This window comes from Lithobates pipiens, unplaced genomic scaffold (assembly GCF_037356315.1).
Source record: "Lithobates pipiens isolate NorthernLeopardFrog02 unplaced genomic scaffold, aLitPip1_a1.2 Scaffold_25, whole genome shotgun sequence".
In the NCBI taxonomy this organism is placed as follows: Eukaryota; Metazoa; Chordata; class Amphibia; order Anura; family Ranidae; genus Lithobates; species Lithobates pipiens.
The window spans coordinates 209399891-209421283 of NW_027507787.1; the positions used below are offsets into that span (position 1 = coordinate 209399891).

Sequence of the window (21393 nt, forward strand, 5' to 3'; positions counted from 1 at the left end):
AATGGAATCCGATACCACTGTTTAGAATTCCGGCTCACAATCCTGCGCAATGTCCTTTTTGTCTCTTTAGGTCAGTTGACCATGTCGCCCGTGCCATCAGATTTTTTTTTTTCTCAGAAACTCTATATGCCATCATAACCTTTTAATACTGTACCTCACGACACTGCAAATAAATTGGCTACATTAGTCAGAGGCACCAGCTAAGTGGGCACCAACAATTTGCAATCATTGAAACTCAGTAAGCTCTGACATGACTCCGTATTACTAGCAGCGCACACAGTAAATGACGAAAGTGAGGCGACTCACCTGTTAGCTAGGTGTCTCCTCGCATAGCAGAAGCAAAAGAACATTACATAATTTTCAATGCAGAATATGTGGTCACTTTCACACCTGCAAATCACTTAGTCTTTCCATATTTTTGTCCAACCCCCGTATGTGGTAAATGCATTTAGCAAGCTATGTAAAATGAATGGCAGCTATTTAAAATGAATGTGCCTTACCGGTAGTGCACTAGGTGTAAACAAGCACTAAAACTGGCCTTTAGTCAGGCTATTTGGTCTATTTTCATTTTTTATTTTTTTCAAAGCTTTCATGTACACCCTAGTACAGCACTGCAACATCTATAGTTTAATCTACAGTTTAATTTTATTATTTTATTTTTCTGCGAATCCTCCCCTTTGAGATCTGTTTTTTTCTCTAGCGTTCACTGCTTCCTATAGACAGTAGTGAGAGTATCAGGAACATAAACAATTTTTATTTGAAATAATCAAAAAGACAAACTGGAATGTGTGTAGTTAAACTACTGAGAGATTTAGAGTGAGAATTCTCGACTTACAGAATCGGAGACTGCCTTGGTATACTAATAACATTTCCAGGATGACAAATAAAAACCATTTGCAAGTACTTTACTAGTGTATACTATTTTAAAAACAGACATTAAACATGAATCCAGTAATGTATATGTATAAATGTTGGATAATTCTGTTTGGTTTGTGACCATGGTCTCGGTTCTGTTCACTTTTCCTGTTAAAATATTCTCTTCTAGAAGTGTATCCCATGCTACAGGCATTTTCTATGTGTGAGAGAAAAGGTGGGATCTGGCTTTTACACATATGCATATTTAATGAGTAACCCTTTTTTTTCCGCCTCATTTTCAGGTATTTATTATTGGCCTGATTGCCGATCGCAAGTTTCAGCACTTCAATCCTGTCTTGGAGACCTATATAAAGAAACATTTTAGTGCAACCTTAGCTTACACGTAGGTTTAATCTCTACATTATCAGATTATCAGTAGTGACACTGTGCACCCACTGCAAGGCAACTCAGAATGCTGTTAAACTCTCAATGCCTGGGGTTTATACATTCCTCAATGATTTCTGACCTATTTAATGCATGCAAATAGATGCTTAATCCTTCCTAATGAAAATCAGCAAAAGTGTTGTTTTGCATTTACCTTTTAATATTCAAAGCGGGTTAGTGAGCCCTTCCGGAGAATGCGCACCTACGCATGCAGCATGTTTTAAACAGGATCTTTTGCCTAAATGTTTTTTCAGGACAGTGTGTTGCCTCTTTTGGTAAACATACCCAATAGTCCCAAGCCTCCCTTTCTTCTTAATGGGGCCTAAAGCTTTTGATTCTGCACCACAGTCTTCAGTTGTTTAGATTAAATAATTAATTGTTGAGCATGAACATAAAACAAACTTGTCAGACTTTGTTAAATTTAAACATCCACCTAGAGAAGGGGTTATCAAACTTCCCAAACAATGGCCAATTGTCCCTCAGACTTTAGAAGGGCTGGAATGTGGCTAGTGGGAGTAGAAAATGTATTGGCGTCGGTAACCATGCCCCATTATTGGTGTTCGTAAGAAGATTTGTGCCCCATTGGTATTCGCTGGAGGAACAGTACCCAGATATTGTTGGTGGAAGGAAAAGTGCCCCATCATTGGTGTCCGTAAGAGGAATAGTCCCCTATAATTTTGTGTCTGTGAAAAGTGCTCCACTGTTGGTGTCAATGGCAGGAATTATACCCCAGTGGTGTTGTCATTGGCAGGAATAGTTTTTGATGTCAATGGCAGGAATAGTACCCCAAGGGTCGCATAAAGACAAGCACAGTTTGAGGTCAGGATACCTGTGGTCCCTTTTGTATTCGACTTGGGGACTTTTACATGCATATACCTCCATACACTTTGCAGATAGTTTGCTACTAGGCCATACCCAAGTCTGTTGTTTTTAGAGAATAATCACACCTCATGAAGATAGACTGTGAGTCTCATACGAACCTGAGCCACTCTAGGCAACTACAGTGGTAGCATCTACAAATGAGGTTAGGGGCCCTTTCTTTTTGTTCAGTAATGTAAATGACCAGATTTGTTACTGTAGTTTTCTTTTGGATTATTTTTATTTTGTCAAAGCCTAGCTCTGCTTGATGGTGCCTCAATATCTTGGCATTTTGACCGTCTAAGTGTAGCTGCAACCAGAAACTCCTTTTTTTTTTTTTTTTTTTTTAGTTATTTATGTTTAAATATTGATTTTCTACACTCACTCACTGCCCTTATGACCAGCATATTAAATGTTTTTACATTTACCTATGTTTCAGAAAACTGACAAAAGTACTAAAAAACTATGTGGAGAATGCAGATAAACCCGGTATCACAGACCAAGTATTTAAAGTAATGAAGGCTCTGGAATATATCTTCAAATTCATTGTGCGCTCAAGAATTTTATTTATCCAGTAAGTTTTTTTTTTTTTTGTTTCTTTTTTATGTTTTTTTTATGTTTTTTCTATCCCTTACCTGAACAAAAATTTGCAATACTTTCTTATTCAGTTTTTTATTTTGACTAGCTGATATCACAGAAGAATCTATCCTCTCTTGGTTTGTTGCTATGGCTGTTCCTGAGCCCCTCACCTAGGCAACCTAGATCACGTGGCCTACCGCTACCGATCATTACTGCATTACAGCAGAGATCCTATTGTATTCTATTAATATTAAATCGGAGGACTAGAATAACTGCCACCATGTATATGGTTAGTATATGCTAAAGCTCAACTCCACCTTAAATGAATGTTAAAAATGTATTGCCATGCACAAAGTTAAAGTGTAACTCTGTTTTCTTAAAATATAGCAAATACAATTAATATAGTATGTACAATTGCTACACAAGCCATATTGTAATCTATTTTTAAAAATTACCTTTCCAGTTCAACCTGCAGTTTTTACTTTTCTGTGAAATTCAATGCAAAATGGCAACCTAGAGGTGTTCTGTACACTGTTGGTGCACAGTGTGCCTCCACAGGAGTCAGTTCTTGCTTGTGTGATTGGCTCACTGATTTTCCCAGAAGTCTGCACTAAGATACAAATTAGATTTTAGGCATTCTATACAACAAAAATGTAATGAATCCCAAAGGTGGCCAAACATTATACACTACATACATTTAGATTTACCTTCAGCTATGTAGTGCAAGGACCTGGTGGATTGCATACAAATTAAACTTATTTAGGTTTGACCCCATATTATGTGGTTTTTGGTAACTGTAAATGAAAATTGTACGGCCAGCCCAAGGGTTAATTTCTTCTGGAAGAATGCAAACGCTGCATCTTTTCTCCTTGGAACACAGAGTATGCATCAGCTGACTATAATGAAACCTGTCACTCCTATATAGAATCCGTATGCAAGAGAGACAGTCAAACAAACCACTATTTCTTCAGTGCAGAAACAGCCCGGAATCTGCAGCAAAGTTTGTTAAAAATCCTCACAATGCACATTGATCATCCAGAGGGGATTGTTTGACTTTCTGACTTTAAAGTGGAGTTAATCTTTTAAGTCAGAAACTCGTAGAACCGGTGGTGAGGAGGTGACTTTATGCCTCCATACCGTAGATGAAATGCCACTGAAAAGCATTCCAACTGTGGATCGCATTTCAGAGGCACTCCGTGTAAATGATCCTTATCTCTGACACTGTCCCCTGTAAAAAAAAAAATTATGGGTTGAATGTTGCAACATGACATTAAACCAACTGCTGTGAACCCAGAGCATCTTAGACATACCCCCTGGAGGTGCATTCATCAAGTCACTCTGGGCTCGCAGTGAAAGCAGATAAAGCAGCAGTGCTTACATTACCTGAGTGCCAATCCTTGTAGCACCCAGGACTTCCTACCACCAGAATAGGAAGACCTGTGAAATTGTTACTGGACAGCAGATTTGAGGAGGGGGGGGTTTCCTCTGGCTGTAACTGCATTGATGCATAGAGATTGATACTTTTATCTGCAAGTCTCACCTCTTATGACTTAAAGCGGTTCTTCACCCTAAAGGGGAAGTTCCGCTAATCTGATCCCTCCCCCCCTCCGGTGCCACAATCGGCACCTTTGAGGGGGGAGGGGGTGCAGTTACCTGGATAATCCAGGTATCTGCACCCACTTCCGGGCAGACCGCCGCAGACGCCCCCCCCCCCCCCCCCCGTTGTGTTCTGGGAAACACACAGTTCCCAGGACACAGCGGGGGACCAGAAGAGACACGCAGCGCGACTCGCGCATGTGCAGCAGGGAACTGGGCAGTGAAGCCGCGATGCTTCACTTCCCGATTCCCTGACAGAGGATGGCGGCGGGGGCAGCAGCGAGACGAGCGATTGCTCGTCATCTGCCGCCGACATCGCTGGACCCTGGGACAGGTAAGTGTGATTTTATTAATAGTCTTTTAATATTTATTTTTTTTAGGTGCAGAACCACTTTAAGGTCAGAACAACACTTGAAGAGCAACTCCATCTTTGTTGAGAAAAAAACACTCCCCTCTGTGTGATCTGTGCACATTGCAGGGATTATAACAAACGTTGCTGATTCCTACCTTTTGTTGCTCTAAAGCAGGGATATGCAATTAGCGAACCTCCAGCTGTTGCAAAACTACAAGTCCCATCATGCCTCTGCCTCTGGGTGTCATGCGTGTGACGTGTCAAAGTCTTGCTATGCCTCATGGGACTTGTAGTTCTGCAACAGCTGGAGGTCCGCTAATTGTGTATCCCTGAAGAAAAAGCTGTTTGTCTGTGTCCATGTGCACTGTAAATTATAAAAGAAACATATATGTTTCCTGTCAAGGGAAACAGTAACAAAATGATTAAATATAAAAATATATCAGTCAGCACAGCAATAGATAAAGTTGCAAAAATTAGAAATGGATAAAATGTGCAGCGCTTAAATAATGTGTAGCGCTGACCCCCGAAGGAGCTGCTGAATTTTTCTGGGCTTACCGATTACCTCCAGCTTGTCACTCATTGTTCTTGTCTAGGGTTTCTCAGGGTTGATGACCCAATAACTGTAGAGACCAACACTTGGATTCCTTGTTAGGATTTTTATTTTGCATAAAACAGTTAAACTCAGTCTTTAAGTTGGGAATAGAGGGTCTCAGGGTAAAGTTTAGCTCAGGTGCTTGGAACTGCTGACTTAAAGTCTCTCACTGTACATAATCCAGGGAATAGCCTCTTGCAACTGGATTGTTTAACTGTTAGATAAATCCTTGACCTTGGATCTAGCAGCCAACAAGTAATTCTAGCCTGCAAAGTCTGTCACACAGACTTGGTTGAAAACTTAGTTGCAAACGGAAGGATAGAGGTAGGAACTTTTCTTACTGTACTAGAATCTTGCAGCCGGTCTGGCGATACCGCAAGAAATGTGAATTCAATGTCCATGGCAGCTCAGCTTCATGGCTCTTACCGAGCAGCCAGCCTCGTGAGTGGCTCTCTTACTGAAGAGTTCTCCCCTGGTTGCATGTAGAGTTGCTGGGCTCCTCCAAACTCATGACAGCACGGAACACCTTAGAATCCTCCTTCCAGTTACCGCGCCTCAAACTAGCCTCTTTCGACGCTCGGAAATGGATGGATCCGCACCCCAGACCATGAGGGCCTCTGGGGGCTGGTCAGGAGGACCAGGACCACGGAGTCAGCAACAACTTCTGGACCGGAACCCAGAACCTCGTGACTTCAGCACCTTGAGTACCCTCTCCCGTAATACAAAGCAAGACAAACGCGCCCACTGATTAGCTCAGAGAGAGAGATTGGTACCCAATGCGTCCAACCAGACTGCATTCTAATGCCTCTCACAGGTGCGAACCCCACCTATGACCAGGAAGAACCTCAATGCAGCCCAGCAAAACTTATAGTTTTGGGCAAAAACTAAATTTACAGACCTAGCACGTACTCATCAGGAGTACCGGCGCTACAAATGTAAACCAGGACAAACAATATGAATGAACTTAGTGATGTGCACAAGGGAGTCAAAAAAAAGTCCTCTAATATAACATATAATTTTTTAGATTGTAAGCTCTAACGAGCAGGGCCCTCTGATTCCTCTTGTACCAAATTGTAATGTAACTGTAATGTTTGCCCTCATGTTGTAAAGCGCTGAGCAAACTGTTGGTGCTATATAAAACCTGTATAATAATAATGTCTATAAAAAAAAATAACTTCAAAGTGCAATGTCCAAGAAAAAAATCAATGATGCTCTTCAACTTTATGTATAAGAATCAATCTCTTATATGTGCATATAATATGGTGACAGTCTTCAACTTCAAATGTATGTATAGGGTGTGAAAGTAATTTACTTGATGGTAGATCCACCACCAGAAACGCTAAAACCGCTTACCGGAAGGATTGAACTCAGATAGGTATACAGCTAGTGAGTCAATCAAACTTTGTGGTATGATATACCAAGGGGATTATGTTCGCAATCCAGGTATGACCTCCAGATGTATATGAGATGTAAGTGGGGTCAGTAGATATGAACAATCAGTTCAACCTTAAAAGAAGGGAAGGCATATACCGTATGGAAAGCATTTAATATATATATAAAAAAGGAAATACACTCACGTTTATAGCAGTAAAAACAAGCGCTTATATTAAGGGGAAGAGCGGTCTCAGCATAATCTCCCGACACGTTTTGATTAAGAATTTGTCATCTGGTGTCCATGTGGACAATGAATGTGAATGAGTGATTTTATAATGATCAAGCAGCTGCTGCACTTGCAGGGTCCTAGTAAGGGAAATGGCAGGGTCTGAATCCCTTTAGATGTGATTTCCCATTGGGAGCATCACCAAAATTAGACGTTTGCTGCAGGGAATGTTCAAAATCTGACTTGCATCTTTGTACAGAACCTAGGTGTGCGCAGGGCATTTTCCAGATTTGCCTGGACACACCCCAATTCCTACATGCGGTGCTGATTTCCTGCCCCCCCCATGTTTGCCCCCACAGTGCTGCTGGCTTCCCTCCTCTCCCCCTGGCTGCTGCGGGGGGATGTTTCAGGATGCTGAGCAGGGGAAGGGGCTAGTAAATATGTAATTTACCGGCCCACGCGTTTTCTAAATAAACTCGCTCACTGTGTCCATGCATAACTAAAGCATAGCAACTGTGTTTACTATTGCTTCAGTTTTGTGCATGAATGAAGCCACTCAACACAGAGCACTTCCCATTTATTCTCTGCCCGCCCCAAGAAAGGCACGTGTGTTTGAGCTTTGGGGTACACACCCTAATACAATAGGCTGCACAGACCTATGGTGCAGACTTCTGGGAAAACCAGTGAGCCAATAGCAGAAGCAGGAATAGACATTTCTGGGGGATATTCTGAACACCATCTGTGTACATAACACCTCCAGACCGCCATATTGCATTTTACAGAAAATTACAGCACTGCAGATTGGAAAGATCATTTTTAATATTCAATTACAATATGACTTCTATATATTCAATTACAATATGACTTGTGAACAATATATATATTATAATTTTCTTTTTTCGCATGAAAGTGGAGTTACCCTTTAAAGAGCTTATGTATTATGTAAAATGAATGCATCTGAAAGCATACTGCAGGCTTCAAGCAGCTCAGTAGACGGTTATAAGCCCCTTAGAAAGAACTCGGAGCTTCTTCAAGCTACTTTTGCATGAGAAAAAAAAACAAATCTGATGCAAATAGATGTGTATGCACACATGGCCTTACACACCTGTATGTGCAGGCTCCTACAGTGATATCTTTCTCTGTCATTGACATGGAGCATTCTGCGATTTCAGAAAGCCGTTCTTTTCCTTGGATTTCAAACTAAGGTTTCTTTTTTTTTTCCCCATTAGACTGTATGAAAACAAAGGAGAGGCTGAATTCATGGAGTCTTTGCGGCAGCTGTTCGAATCAATCAATAAGATGACAAGCAGTCAGACCGATCAAACTGTTATAGTTAAGGTACATAAATAAACATATTCAGGTGCTTGACATGATCCCTTTTATTGTAAGATTTGCAGATTTCACATTTGCACATTATTTTATCCTATAGGCAGACAATGGCTGTTTGACTATTATACCTGTATGAGCTTGTTGGTCATTTCGAAACCATGGGCATTACTTTGGTGTCCACTCCCCCCTAATCACTATGTGTGTCTGTTTTAATTTGTGCATATTCAGCCCGAAGGGCATTTGCAAGGTCGGATACTAATTTTGAACAAGAAAACTTGGCTTGCTATCAGCATTCTAATTCATAACAAGCTGTTCAATACAGTTGAGGTCAGGACTCCCAAGTTTCTCCACACCAAATTCATCAAACCATATCTTTATGGAGCTGGCTTTGTGCACAGGGGCACAGTCATGCTGCAACAGAAATTGACCTTTTGGCCATTAAGTAGGTGTGGTGATCGGGTCATATAGGGGTTGATTTATTAAAACTGGAGAGTGCAAAATCTTGTGCAGCTCTGCAGAGAAAGCAGTCCGCTTCCAGGTTTGTTTGTTTTTTTTTTTTCACAAGTACGTTGCTAGACTTCAAGTAATTATACCAGGATGATGCCGCGTCATCTCCCCCGGCTTCACTAGGCTCTCCCATCCCACCGGGAGTCCCGATCGACCAGCCGGTGCTTCCACCTGCTGAACAAAGACCGGATCGGCTTTGTTCAGCTCTGATATAGTAACTTGGAAGCAATGACCTTACGTCACTTCCGGTTTACCAATATGTATACCACATCATTTTTAAAAATTAAAAGCATTTGATCATACCGAACTAGGTGTGATCAAATGCTTTTAAGGCAGAGGAGGGATTTAAGGTCTTATGTACGCCAGATCTTTCATAAACAGTACCTGCCACATGCCTATTTCTGTCACAAGGGATGTTTACATTCCTTGTGACAGCAATGATTATTATTATAAAGGATTTATTTAGCGTCAACAGTTTACGCAGTGCTTTACAATATAAAAGGGAGACAATACAGATACGATAAAATACAAGAGGATTAAGATAAGTGATCAAAGTAAAAAAAGTTAGAAATAAATAATTAAAATAAAGAAATAAAGTGCCCCTGCTGACCCCCCCCCTGCTCGCATGCAAAGGCAACACCACCCGTCAGTCTTGCGTGCATGCAAACAGCGACCATCCCATACATGGGAGGTATCATTGCAAACGTCAGATCATGGGCAGTAATTCTAGCTCGAGACCTCCTGTATAAATCGAAAGTGGTAACCTGTAAAGGCTTTAAAAGTGTTGCTTATGGATAGTAAAATTGATGGCACTTGTCACCATTGGTATCTCTTCACTTGGCATAACATCATCTATCTATTAAAAAAATATATACATTTTTTGTATTTATTTTTTTTTGCATTAAAATGAAAAAAAAAATAGTTTAAAAACTGCCACACAAATGCCATGTGACAAACACATTTGCAAAACCCATCAATTTATTCTCTAGAGCCTTTTATGTTTGGGGGTTCTAAGAAATTTTCTTGCGAAAATACTGATTATTAAATTTTAAACTAAAAGTGCCAGGAAAGGTCGGGGGAGGGGGGGTGTCAAATGATTAATTGAGCAAGCTGAAGTTAGAAGCTGATTGGCTACCATGCACAGATGATCCCGATTTTGCACTCTCCAGTTTTAGTAAATCAGCCCCAGAGTGTTTGTTGAGCTATGGACAATGTATGCTTTTCCCTTAAACCAGGAAATGCAAGCAGTTCTCATTTCATCCATGGGATCTCATCTCTATCACATCTGTTGTATGTGAAATATGTTAGCAATGCAAAAGACATGAGACTTGTTTGTAAATAAACGTTTTCTTCATTTACAGGAAGCATGTGCAGTGAAAGTATGAACACTGAAATTGCTAGTCTGCTTCCTTTATGCGAATTCAGTAACAGTGAAAATAAAACAGATGCGCCAACATTAGCGCATCTCAAAATCTATAAAGTAACAAGCAAGTGCATGCATTGAGGCTGTTTTTTTTTTTTTTATCTTAATGTTTTATTTAAAGCGGAGGACCGCCCACCGCTGCAAAAATTAAAAGCCAGCAGCTACACATACTGCAGCTGCTGACTTTTTTAATAATGGGACACTTACCTGTCCTGGAGTTCAGCGATGTCAGCACCGCATATGATGTTTCCATCAGTTGTTGGGTGCTGCTGCCGCCATAGCCTGTAAGGGAGCTTGGTAATGACGCATTACGGCTTCACGCCGGGTCCCTGCTGTGAATGCGCAAGGCACCCGCTGCGGAAAGAGGGGGGAGCCGAGTGGTAACTGCCACGGCCGAGACTCCCGGAAGTGGGGACAGGTAGGACAGTTAACATTTACAGTATATGGATATCAACTACGTATTTACCTGTTTTGAAAGCAGGTGCTTGAAGGACATTTTCAACCCTCCTGAAATGCCAGGAGGCCATTTTGAGCAAGTGTGAACAAGCCCTTATAGGTGTTGGTTTACTAAAACTGGAGAGTGCAGAATCTGGTGCAGCTGTGCATGGTAGTAGCCAATCGGCTTCTAACTTCAGCTTGTTTAATTAAAGGATAAGTACATCTTTCCTAGCATGTTACATATTGCACCCATATTCAGAGTGTAGCATGTTACTGATGCATCAGCCCCCGCACAGCCACATCGCTACACTGACAGTCTGCAGGAGCCTGAGATTGCACCTGTGATCTGCTGAATATAGGTGCAATGCTCTGCATGCTCATAACAAAAAATAAAATGCTATTTTTTTTTTACCTACAGAAACGTGCACTTATTTTTTTAACAAACTTATCCTTTAAGCTTTTTTAAAAAAAAAAAAAAACTCAAAGCTGATTGGTTTCTATGCAGTGCTGCACCAGATTTTGCACATCCCAGTTTCTAGTAAATCAATTCCTAAATTCCTACTCAAAAGTGCTTTAACAACAAGACCATGGATTACAACTTGAAGGCAAATGGGTGGAGCAAGGAAAAGCATCACTTCTCTGCTAACTGTTTATATGTCAGTAACTAGAAAATTGCAGTAAAAGAAAAAAAAAAAAAAACGTATCCAAAGTATTTGCTATGAGCCAAAAAAAGGAAAGAAGTCAAGAAATTGCCTGAAGCTATTCAAGCCTTTTTTTCTCTTTTTCCCAGGGTAATAAGTGGAGTTTAAGATTTCTGGCCTTTCAAACACTGATTAGCATGGCAGCACAGTAACGTGAAAAACAAGTGATATATTTGATTAATATCAGAGTGCGGAGATGGCGAAATGGATTTGCAGTTGTGCTGGGGGAAGGGTGTTAGCGAAAAAAATCTATTGAGCAATTCACATCGGGCTGTTTTGGTAGCAGAGAAAGAAGTAAAGCTTTGCTAATCATGGAATGACTTATAGGTTTATGTAAATGACTTTTGTTTTCATCTCTGGCACTTAAGAACGTAAGGCCAATCAATTCTCTTTGAAGGCTTCATTTGTATTAAGCAAGACTGTGCCATTTGTGTTTTGGATTGGGGATACATGGACAAGTATTGACTGCTGATTACAGTTACCATATGACAGTTCAATTTAGCCTGAGCTCCTGGGACAGGAACTGGTGAGGGTTGAAAGGTTAATTAGACACATATGTTTTCATAGGCATTTGCAGGGAGGTGGATGTGGAGGTTGTCTCATTTATACAGGTAAGAGGTGAAACGTATGGGTCTCTGGTACAGAAACTCAACAGGAATCCCAGCTCATGCTCCACTTCTAATGAAGTCATTTAAATGTTTTGTTCACCAAAAAGCTATATTTTGTTTCTTGGTAGTTGATGTAAAGTTTTAACTACTTTAGGGCCCTTTTCACGCAGATGGCCCGATCGGGTCCGCCTGTCAGTATTTCAGGAGGACCCGATCGTACCGTCCATTGCTCTTTATGGCATGATCCGATCCTGTTCCCCATCCATCCATCCATCCATCGGATCAGATGACAGTCGGATGCATACCTCCCAACATTTTGAAATGAAAATGAGGGACACCTACTAACAAACCTATGTAGGCATAGGACATGCCCCCTTGCCACATCCCCCTAAAGGAGACTTGCCCCAAAAAATTAAATCCACAAGAGCTTTTTTTTTTAACACTACTATTCCTTTATATTGGCTCTAAAAAATGACAGTTGCAGCAGTTTAGCATTTGGATGAAAGGTTTAGCACTGGGAAACACTTTTTGAAAGATAAAAATGCATTTTATATACAACTATGAGGATCAAACAAAAATGAGGGACAAATGAGGCGGAAAGAGGGACGGAGGGACAGTCCCTCCAAATCAGGGACACTTGGGAGCTATGGGATGGAAACAAACAGGCGGTCTGTTTTCCGATTGCCCATAGTGGACAGCAGGCGGTGTCAGCTCTGCACCAGTGGAGCAGACACGGACCTGTCATCCACCTGCGGGGATCAGTGGAGAGACCCTGTGCTGAGCAGGCAGACCTGCTGGCAGACTCCGTCAGCGTGAAAGGGGTTATATGGTTTCTCATAGTTCTGGAAAACTTTTGGCAAGATATGCTACAGCCTTAATGGGTCCCACTGTCTCGATGTATTTTTAGTGTTATGGAATATGCAACAGCAGGGATGAGAATAGAACTAGGCACAAACGGAGGGGAAATTCTCAGAGGTGAAGGTCCAGGAAATATAAGAAACCTCAGAACTGGTTATATATTGAATGGCTTTGTTTATTTTTTTTAAATAGGAGTATATTTATCTGTCTTTTTTCAGTGGGGGGGTGGGAATTCATGCACTAGTCTGCTATGAAGGGCTTCAGATAAATGGCTTATACGCTTTTCAACTTATAGGTGTGTGTGTTTTTTTTCTTCTTTTTTTTTTTTTCATTAGGCCTCATGCACACTGGACGTTAAAATAATGTTGTAAAAATGTCAGTAGCTTTGCAGTGAGTCAACGTTTTTTTAATGTTTTTTAACGTTTTTACTATAACGTTAATTAGCGATTTTCCACGTTAGCAGTTTTTAGCATTTTTTTTTTTTCAATGGCTCAAAAATGCTGATGGGTCACATTTTTGAGCGTTTATCCACGTTTATTCACCGTTTATGCACATTTAACATTTTTGAGTGTTTTTTGTAGTCAGAAAAACAGCTCCTGGACTCCACTGCTGATAAATGTCCAAAACCGTCCATATGTGGACACATAGGATAACAGAGGGGAATTTATGGGCTGTTAAAATAAAAAGTGCCCAAACTCCCAAAAATGGCCGTTTTATGAGCTTTGGTGTGCATGGAGCCTAACAGTCTTGGTTTTATAAATATTTATTAACATGATGGATTCCTGGAGTACTGGGCTAGCTAAAGAGACAGCACAGCATAAGATCAGATCAGCGCCTAGAGGCGATTCAGTTCGCATTGTGCGCTATACAAGTATTTCATTCATTCATTCATTCATTCATAAGCCTACACTTGGGCAGTATTTGCCAGCCTGAACGCTCTAACTGAGCTGTCTGTTAAGGGATGACTGATCTCCGAGATTTGATCAGCTTGAGCTGATGAGTCTTTTTAACTGCCCATTTCAGCAAACCTTAAAGGATAAGTTCACCTTTTAAGAAAAAATAATAAATGTATGTTTTTTTGCAGGTAAAAAAAGTTTTTATTTTTTTTAATTTTTTTTCAGGGAACCTGCAGAGCATTGCATCTGCGATCAGCAGGTCATGGGTGAAATGCAGGACTCCTGCAGACTCTCAAGATGACTTTCTGCCTGTACCACGTACAGGCAAGCAGTTACTTTAGAGCAGGAAAAATGCATGAACTACAAAGGCACCCACCAGTGCCCTCACAGTTCATTAAGAACTACAAGTCATCAGCTGTTGTGGTAGTTGTCGTTTATTTACAGAAAACTGTGAAAGAATAATGCTGGCGGGTTGGGGACGGAGCCCCATGTGGCCACATTCTTTTCAAAACGTGACAGAAAGTGGGGGTAGAAAATCCACAGAGATTGGTGGAATAGTTGGCAAGAGCTGGAACAAGTTACATGTTACACCCTAAATATGGGTGGAATATGTAGCATGTTCCAAAAGCTGAACTTATCCTTTAAAGCTCAAATAAATATCCATAAAAAGGTGAAATTAGAATTTACAAATATTTCTTCCTGGAAATGTACAGTATTTAAGAAAAAGGGACAGTTTGCCTACAGTCTAGTTGCCCCTGCTACTGGCCTAGTGTACCTTTCTCACAGATCAGTGCCCAAATTAAATGCTTTTTGGAAGTACAAAAATAAGTAGAAATGGGCAAAATTAAGCGAGTAATAAAATATAGATAAATCGTTAAGATTGCGCTATGGACAAATTCTATGATTATTGCAAACTAAAAAAAGGGAAAATAGAAAAAGGGAAAGGAAAAACTGAACAAAAGCATATCCATAGTGCAAAACCGTATTGTGACCTTTTTATTTAGTGTAAAGGAAAATTACTCACAAAATCGTTAAAATCAAATAATCGTTAAAATCAAATTGCGTGTACAACGTTGTACACGCGATTTGATTTTAACGATTTTGTAAGTAATTTTCCTGTACACTAAATAAAAAGGTCACAATACGGTTTTGCACTATGGATATGCTTTTTTTCCCTCCTTTATGCATTTAATTACGGAATACATTTGGAAGTGAAGGGCGACTACTCCCCCAGTACAACAGGAGCAGAGTCCAAAAAAAGCAGCACAGTGGCTCATACTGTGAAGGCTCGGCTAACCCTTCTGAGGGTGTTTTTTCTGGTGAGCGCAAATACATCTTTTCAACACTGAGTGGCGCACTGGAGAGGAATGTCCTTAGTCTTCCTGCACTAAGTCACCTTATTTCATTATTCGCTTTAGAGACATAGCAGTATGCGATTTTTCAGCAACTTACAGATGCGATTTTGAAAATTTCTTTGTATATTGAAGGACTTTTTTTCTTGTTATTTGCACGATTACTTTGCACTACCACTTTTCGCACTAGTAGTTGCAGAACACTGGATTATTAATTAGCAATTTCTTGCACAACTGTAAAAAAAAATTTTGTTGTTTACTTTTGTTTATTGGATAACTGTATGCATTTTAGTAGCAAATATATAAACAGCGTCACACAGTCCCATACACGGTAAACTAGTACCCACACGGATATATAGCATGTAATAAGAAATACTAGTATTTACACTGGATGTATAAGAAACACATTTTCTGTCAAACACGCACACAAGTAATGAGAAATAAGCTATTTAACACCGATATTGGATATATAATTGACCAACACGTATAGTTTTTCTAATAATTTTAAAGACACTTATTTGTATGCACTTAGATGCACAATAAGGGTTCTAGCGCCAAAGCTTATTTTTAACTCCAGAGTAATAAAATATCCCAAGAATTTTTATTTTCCTTTTTGTAGTATGTTTCTGAACTATTGCTCAATTTGTATAACATCTGTCCAAAATGCTAACATAAATAGTTCCACATTCCCCGCTTTGCTTGGAGCTTCCCTGTGCCATGTTTTCACATGTATATCGCCTTGAAACAATCCATCAGTAGTGAAAGGGGTAATTGTTTTCAATACAGTATTCAGCTAAGCCAGTTTTAATATTCTACAACAGGGTGATCAAAGCAGTCTCCAAATATTACAATACTAGAAAACAGTCTTGAATAACATTCATCTTGTTCTCCCAGTTGTGCTTTTCTTGGCAAGTTATCTCAGAAGTCAACAAAGTTGATGGCCTTAGGTGTTAATCTCTTTTATCCATCACTCCCATTAAATAGCCAATTAATTAAAGTGGTATTTACAAGGTTTCCGGGCCTATGGCAAGCATCATGTGAAACAAAGGAACCCTCTTGTGAGGGTTATGTCCTTTTATCTCTTACTGTGACCTTAATGTGTTAATGGAGCTTATTTTATTTCATACGTTTTTTTATTGATCACCTTCCCCAGGGAATGGTGTTTGGTTTACTGAATGACAATTGCTGCGGTGTGATCTCAACCTCTAGACAGGATCATCAGGTATAAGTTTATTGGAAGCTACAGATTTAAAACTATTGTAATTACAATTGTAAATTATATTAGATTGTTTAAGCATATTTTACATTTTAGTGATTAGTTACATAGGTGAGGTTGAAAGTCCAACCTATGTGTGTGATTATATGTCAGCATTGCATTGTATATGCCTGTATGTTGCGGTCGCTCAGGTGCTTATCTTTTTTGAAACTTTTGATGCCCTCTGCTGAAACCACCGCCTGTGGAAGGGCATTCCACATCCTTGCCGCTCTTACAGTAAAAAACCCTCTACACAGTTTAAGGTTAAACCTCTTTTCTTATATTAATGAGTAGCCACATGTCTTATTAAACTCCCTTCTGTGAAAAAGTGACCATGGTATTTGTAAATTGAAACCATATCCCCTCTCAAGCGTCTCTTCTCCAGAGAGAATAAGTTCAGTGCTCGCAACCTTTCTTAGAACTAACATCCTCCAAAGCCTTTATTAGCTTTGTTGCACTTCTTTGTCGCTCCATTTCCAGTACATCTTTCCTGAGGACTGGTGCCCAGAACTGGACAGCATACTCCAGGTGCAGCCGGACCAGAGTCTTGTAGAGCGGGATAATTATCGTTTTATCTCTGGAGTTAATCCCCTTTTTAATGCATGCCAATATTCTATTTGCTTTGTTAGCAGCAGCTTGGCATTGCATGCCATTGCTGAGCTTATCATCTGCTAGGCCGGCCAGGTCCTTTTCAATTTTAGATTGCCCCAGAGGTTCTCCCTCCAGTGTATAGATTTCATTCATATTTTTGCACTCAAATGCATTATTTTACATTTTTCTACATTGAACTTAATTTTCCATGTAGTTGCCCATCCCATTAAATTGTTCAGATCTTCTTGCAAGGTTTCCACATCTTGTAGAGAAGTTATTGCCCTGCTTAGCTTAGTGTTTGCAAATAATAGAGCTTGAACGGTTTACCCCATCCTCCAGGTAGTTTATGAAGAAATTAAATTGGATTGGTCCCAGCACAGAACCCTGGGGGACCCCACTGCCCACCCTCTGAACTCGCCCTTGTAGCCAATTTTCAATCCATGTACTCGCCCTATGGTCCATGCCAATGGACCTTACGTTGTACAGTAAACGTTTATGGGGAACTGTGTCAAATGCTTTTGCAAATTGGTTTACATCTGTTTTTTATGATTAAAGTTGAAAAAAATGGCAATAAATATAAAAAGGACAGAATCATAACAATTGAATATAGATAATCGTCTTGCATCAAAAGAGATGTTCAGTACTCACAATAAGATGAGAATTTAAGGCACAGCTAGTTAAACTAACAAATCATGATATATAATGGGCAAGATTTACTAAAACTGGAGTGTGCAAAATCTGGTGCAGCTGTGCATGGAAACCAATCCGCTTCCAGATTTTGTTGTCAAAGCTTAATTAAACACGCTAAAGTTAGAAACTGGCTATCGTGCAGATCGTTTTTAGTAAATCTCTCCCAATGTGTTTCAAACAGAAACTTTGAAAGCACAACATATATGGCCTTATGCACACTGGATGTTTTGCTGCTGTTTTTGGCTTCAGATTATTTATTTCTGCAGCCAATAAACTCTCCAGCATGTTATCCTATGTGTCCATGCACACATAGGCTGTTATTAGCAGTTTTTGGCAGGGGGAAATCTCTCTCTCTGGCTGGGAAAAAAATCAGAACCTAGTGGGTTTTGAAGGAGTTTTTCAGCTGTAAAAATGCTGTAACTCTGAAAAAAGCTTAACGCAGAAAAATGCAGCTATTCATCATTTATCAGATTTTTTGAGCCATAAGCTTTTGTGGGAGTATAGCGTTGCAAAAAAAAAAAAAAAAAGCAGAAAAATACTACTGCTAAAAAACTCATTCTAGAGCTATCTACAGCTAACACTACTGGCTTTTTTTAACCACTTCCCACCCGGCCAATGCACATATACGGCCGGGTGGGAGCCGTCTACTCCTGATAGGACGTTCAGGAACGTCCATCAGAAGTAGCGGGATCGCGATGCGCCCGTGTCACCCGGACACGGCGCATCTCAGATCGGCAGGAGGGCTCTGTGATTGGCCCTCCTGATCACATGACGGCCGTGTCCAATCACGGCCGTCATGTGATGTAAACAAACAGCCGGTTGCTAGGCAATCGGCTCTCCTCTCCTCACACGGAAGTCATCGCTGAGGAGAGGAGAGCGGATCACTGCAGCCGGCTGATGATCAGTGAGTATGAGCTGTTTTTTACAGCTTTTTACTCACTGATCATCAGTCTAGTGTACACACAAATCACCACACAGTAAACACACCACAAAGTATAAACACAATGTCCCCACACATGTCCCCAAAACATACATGTCCCCAAATAATAAAAACACATGTCCCTAATAATAAAAACACATGTCCCCCACATATGTCCCACTAAAATCACATGTCCCAATGATTATCTGCACACATATGTACGTGATCACCTGCACACATATGTACATGATCATTTGCGTACATATGTCCGTGATCACACAAACCAATTATTATACACTTAACGGAATTTTTTTTACCAAAAACATGTAGCGGAATACATTTTGGCTTAAATTTATGACAAAATTTGGTTTTATTTGATTTCTTTTAAAATAGAAAAAAGAAAATATTGTTTTTTTTTCCAAATTTCCGCTTTTTTGCGCTTATATCGCAAAAAATAAAAAACTGAGTCGTGAATAAATACCACCAAAATAAAGCTCTATTTGTGCAAACAAAATGATAAAAATTTCATTTGGGTACAGTGTAGCATGACTGCGCAATTGTCACTGAAAGCGCTAGAGCGCTGAAAGCTGAAAATTGGGATGGGAAGGAAGGGGGCAAAAGTGCCCTGTATTGAAGTGGTTAATAACGTCCAGTGTGCATGGGGCCTACGGATAATACAACAGATTACAGAGGTGTGGAATAAGGGAACTAAAACCATGGGAAGTACACCAGAAAGTAGGAGACTAGTTTTGCTGTATCAAATGAGATTAAATAATATAAGAGTTGGGGGTCAAATTGGAGAGACCAAAGGGTGAACAATCTCCAGTTGTGCCAATTTTGATTAAAGGCGTCTACAATATCTCCAACCTTGGCTGAGAGACCCCATTCTCTGTACTGCTGAGATGGCATTCACGAGTTGTGGGTGTAGTATTTATCTCTAATGGGATGGTATAAATTTTTGAGCGGCAGTCAGAATGTAATTGCCCAGTTTTTTTTTTTTCGTTTTTTTTTAGGTTATTTGTTAATATCTGGGAAAGGCAAAACTTGGCCCAATATTTGTAGCACAGATACCCAAAAATGTTTTATAAGGGGGAGTTGCCAGAAAATATGGTATAGGGTACCAGTGGCCTGGCCTACATTTATGTTAAAATTGCAAAAAAACAGCTGACAGTTCCTGGCAGTAATTCAAATAGGTTATAAAACAAAAGTTGTGTCTATGGGAATGTTTGTCCATTCTTCCAGTAGCTCATTTGTGAGGTCAGGCACTGATGTCTGACAAGAAGGCCTGGCTCACAGTCTATGCTCCAATTCATCCCAAAGGTGTTTTATTGGGTTGAGGTCAGGACTCTGAGCAGACCAGTCAAGTTCCTCTACCCCACAATCACTCATCCATGTCTTTATGGGCCTTGCTTTTGCACTGGTCTAAATCATTTGGTGGAGGGGGGATTATAGTGTGGGGTTGTTTTTCAGGGGTTGAGCTTGGCCCATTTGTTCCAGTGAAGGGAACTCTTAAAGCGTCGGCATACCAAGACATTTTGCACAATTTCATGGCAGAAGTTCCATAAAGACACAGATGAATGAGTTTGGGGGGGAGGAACTTGACTGCCATGCACAGTCCTGACCTCAACCCAATAGAACACCTTTGGGATGAATTAGAGCGGAGACTGCGAGTCAGGCCTTCTCGTTCACATCAGTGCCTGACCTCACAAATGCGCTTCAGAAAGATTAAGTGTATAGGTACTGCAACACTCCCACATAAAAGCTCCGTCCGAGGCTGCTGACACCTCCAACGTACCAGAATAAGGAAAGGGATGATCGGCTCTCAGGATGACATCCAAAATAGTATTCCTTTATTAAATACATGTACAGAGCTGTAAAACAGCCTACGCATTTCGGATGTTAGTCCTTAATCATGTATTTAATAAAGGAATGCTATTTTGGATGTCATACTGAGTGCCAACCATCCCTTTCCCTTGCCTCAGAAGAAGGGTCAATCATTCCCATAGACACACTCATTAACCTTGCAAAGGGTGGGCAAACTTAATATTGAACCGTATGGACGAAGACTGGGATGCCATTAAATCATTTCACACATGATCAATAAATCATGTGCGTATAAAGACAGGTGACCCAATACTTTTGACAATATAGTGCATATATGTATGCAAATGCTTTTTTTTTTTTTTTTTTTTTATTCCGTTTAGGATTGCATAAGATTTAGAGCCTTTGACACGTTTTTATTGCTGGCTGGGAGATTCACCCCATTTTTCCTGGTGACTATTGTTGCTGAGACAGAAATTGAGGGGCAATTCAAAATTCTAGGGATGTCACAAGAGCGTGAAGTGGGGTGAGGGGAAATTCTCAACTGACTTCAAATCCAGTGACCATTTTTTCTTATTTTCTATTGCATCTCTGGGAAAGGAAGTGAAGAGATATCTCTGCCATGGCACACCTGCAGCAAAAAATAACCAGACATTGGTTTAAACGCTTTCCTATGCTATCTAAAACCTATTTTTGGCTCTACATACCCTTTACAGTTAAGGTGGAATTTGAGGTTGGTAGCTGCATACACATTTTAAAGTGGAAGTAAACCCATCGATTTAAACAGTTAAAAAAAAAAAGCATGCCGTGAATGCTAACTGCACATTGGCTGTGTTCTCAGCCAAACTATCAAACCATCCAATGGCTGGTGTCATAACGAATCACATGTGCAGCACCATAGCAGTTGAAGATTAAACAGAGGCAAAGATGGCAGCTTCAGTGGATGAAAACGATAGGGGAGTTTACTTCTACTTTAAGTACATATACTTAATCTGTGATTCTTTTTGTCCAGTCTTGTGATTCACACACTGCACAGCTAGGAAGATGTCCATTATTTCTGGTTCCACTTTCCAGCTACGTGGGTCACCTACTTGTTCAGTGGACAGAGATGTTATGATGCTGATTTAAT

At 40.2% G+C, this 21393-nt stretch overlaps 1 protein-coding gene across 1 annotated transcript in view; it reads left to right on the plus strand.

The window, feature by feature from the left end:
- The window catches only part of DOCK1 (dedicator of cytokinesis 1), a 613707-nt gene that overhangs the window by 235156 nt on the left and 357158 nt on the right, over nucleotides 1-21393 (plus strand). The window contains exons 21-23 of the mRNA XM_077455510.1: nucleotides 1158-1258; nucleotides 2597-2731; nucleotides 8106-8214. Coding sequence (XP_077311636.1) covers nucleotides 1158-1258; nucleotides 2597-2731; nucleotides 8106-8214 — 345 coding nt within the window. The remainder of the gene's footprint in view (nucleotides 1-1157; nucleotides 1259-2596; nucleotides 2732-8105; nucleotides 8215-21393) is intronic.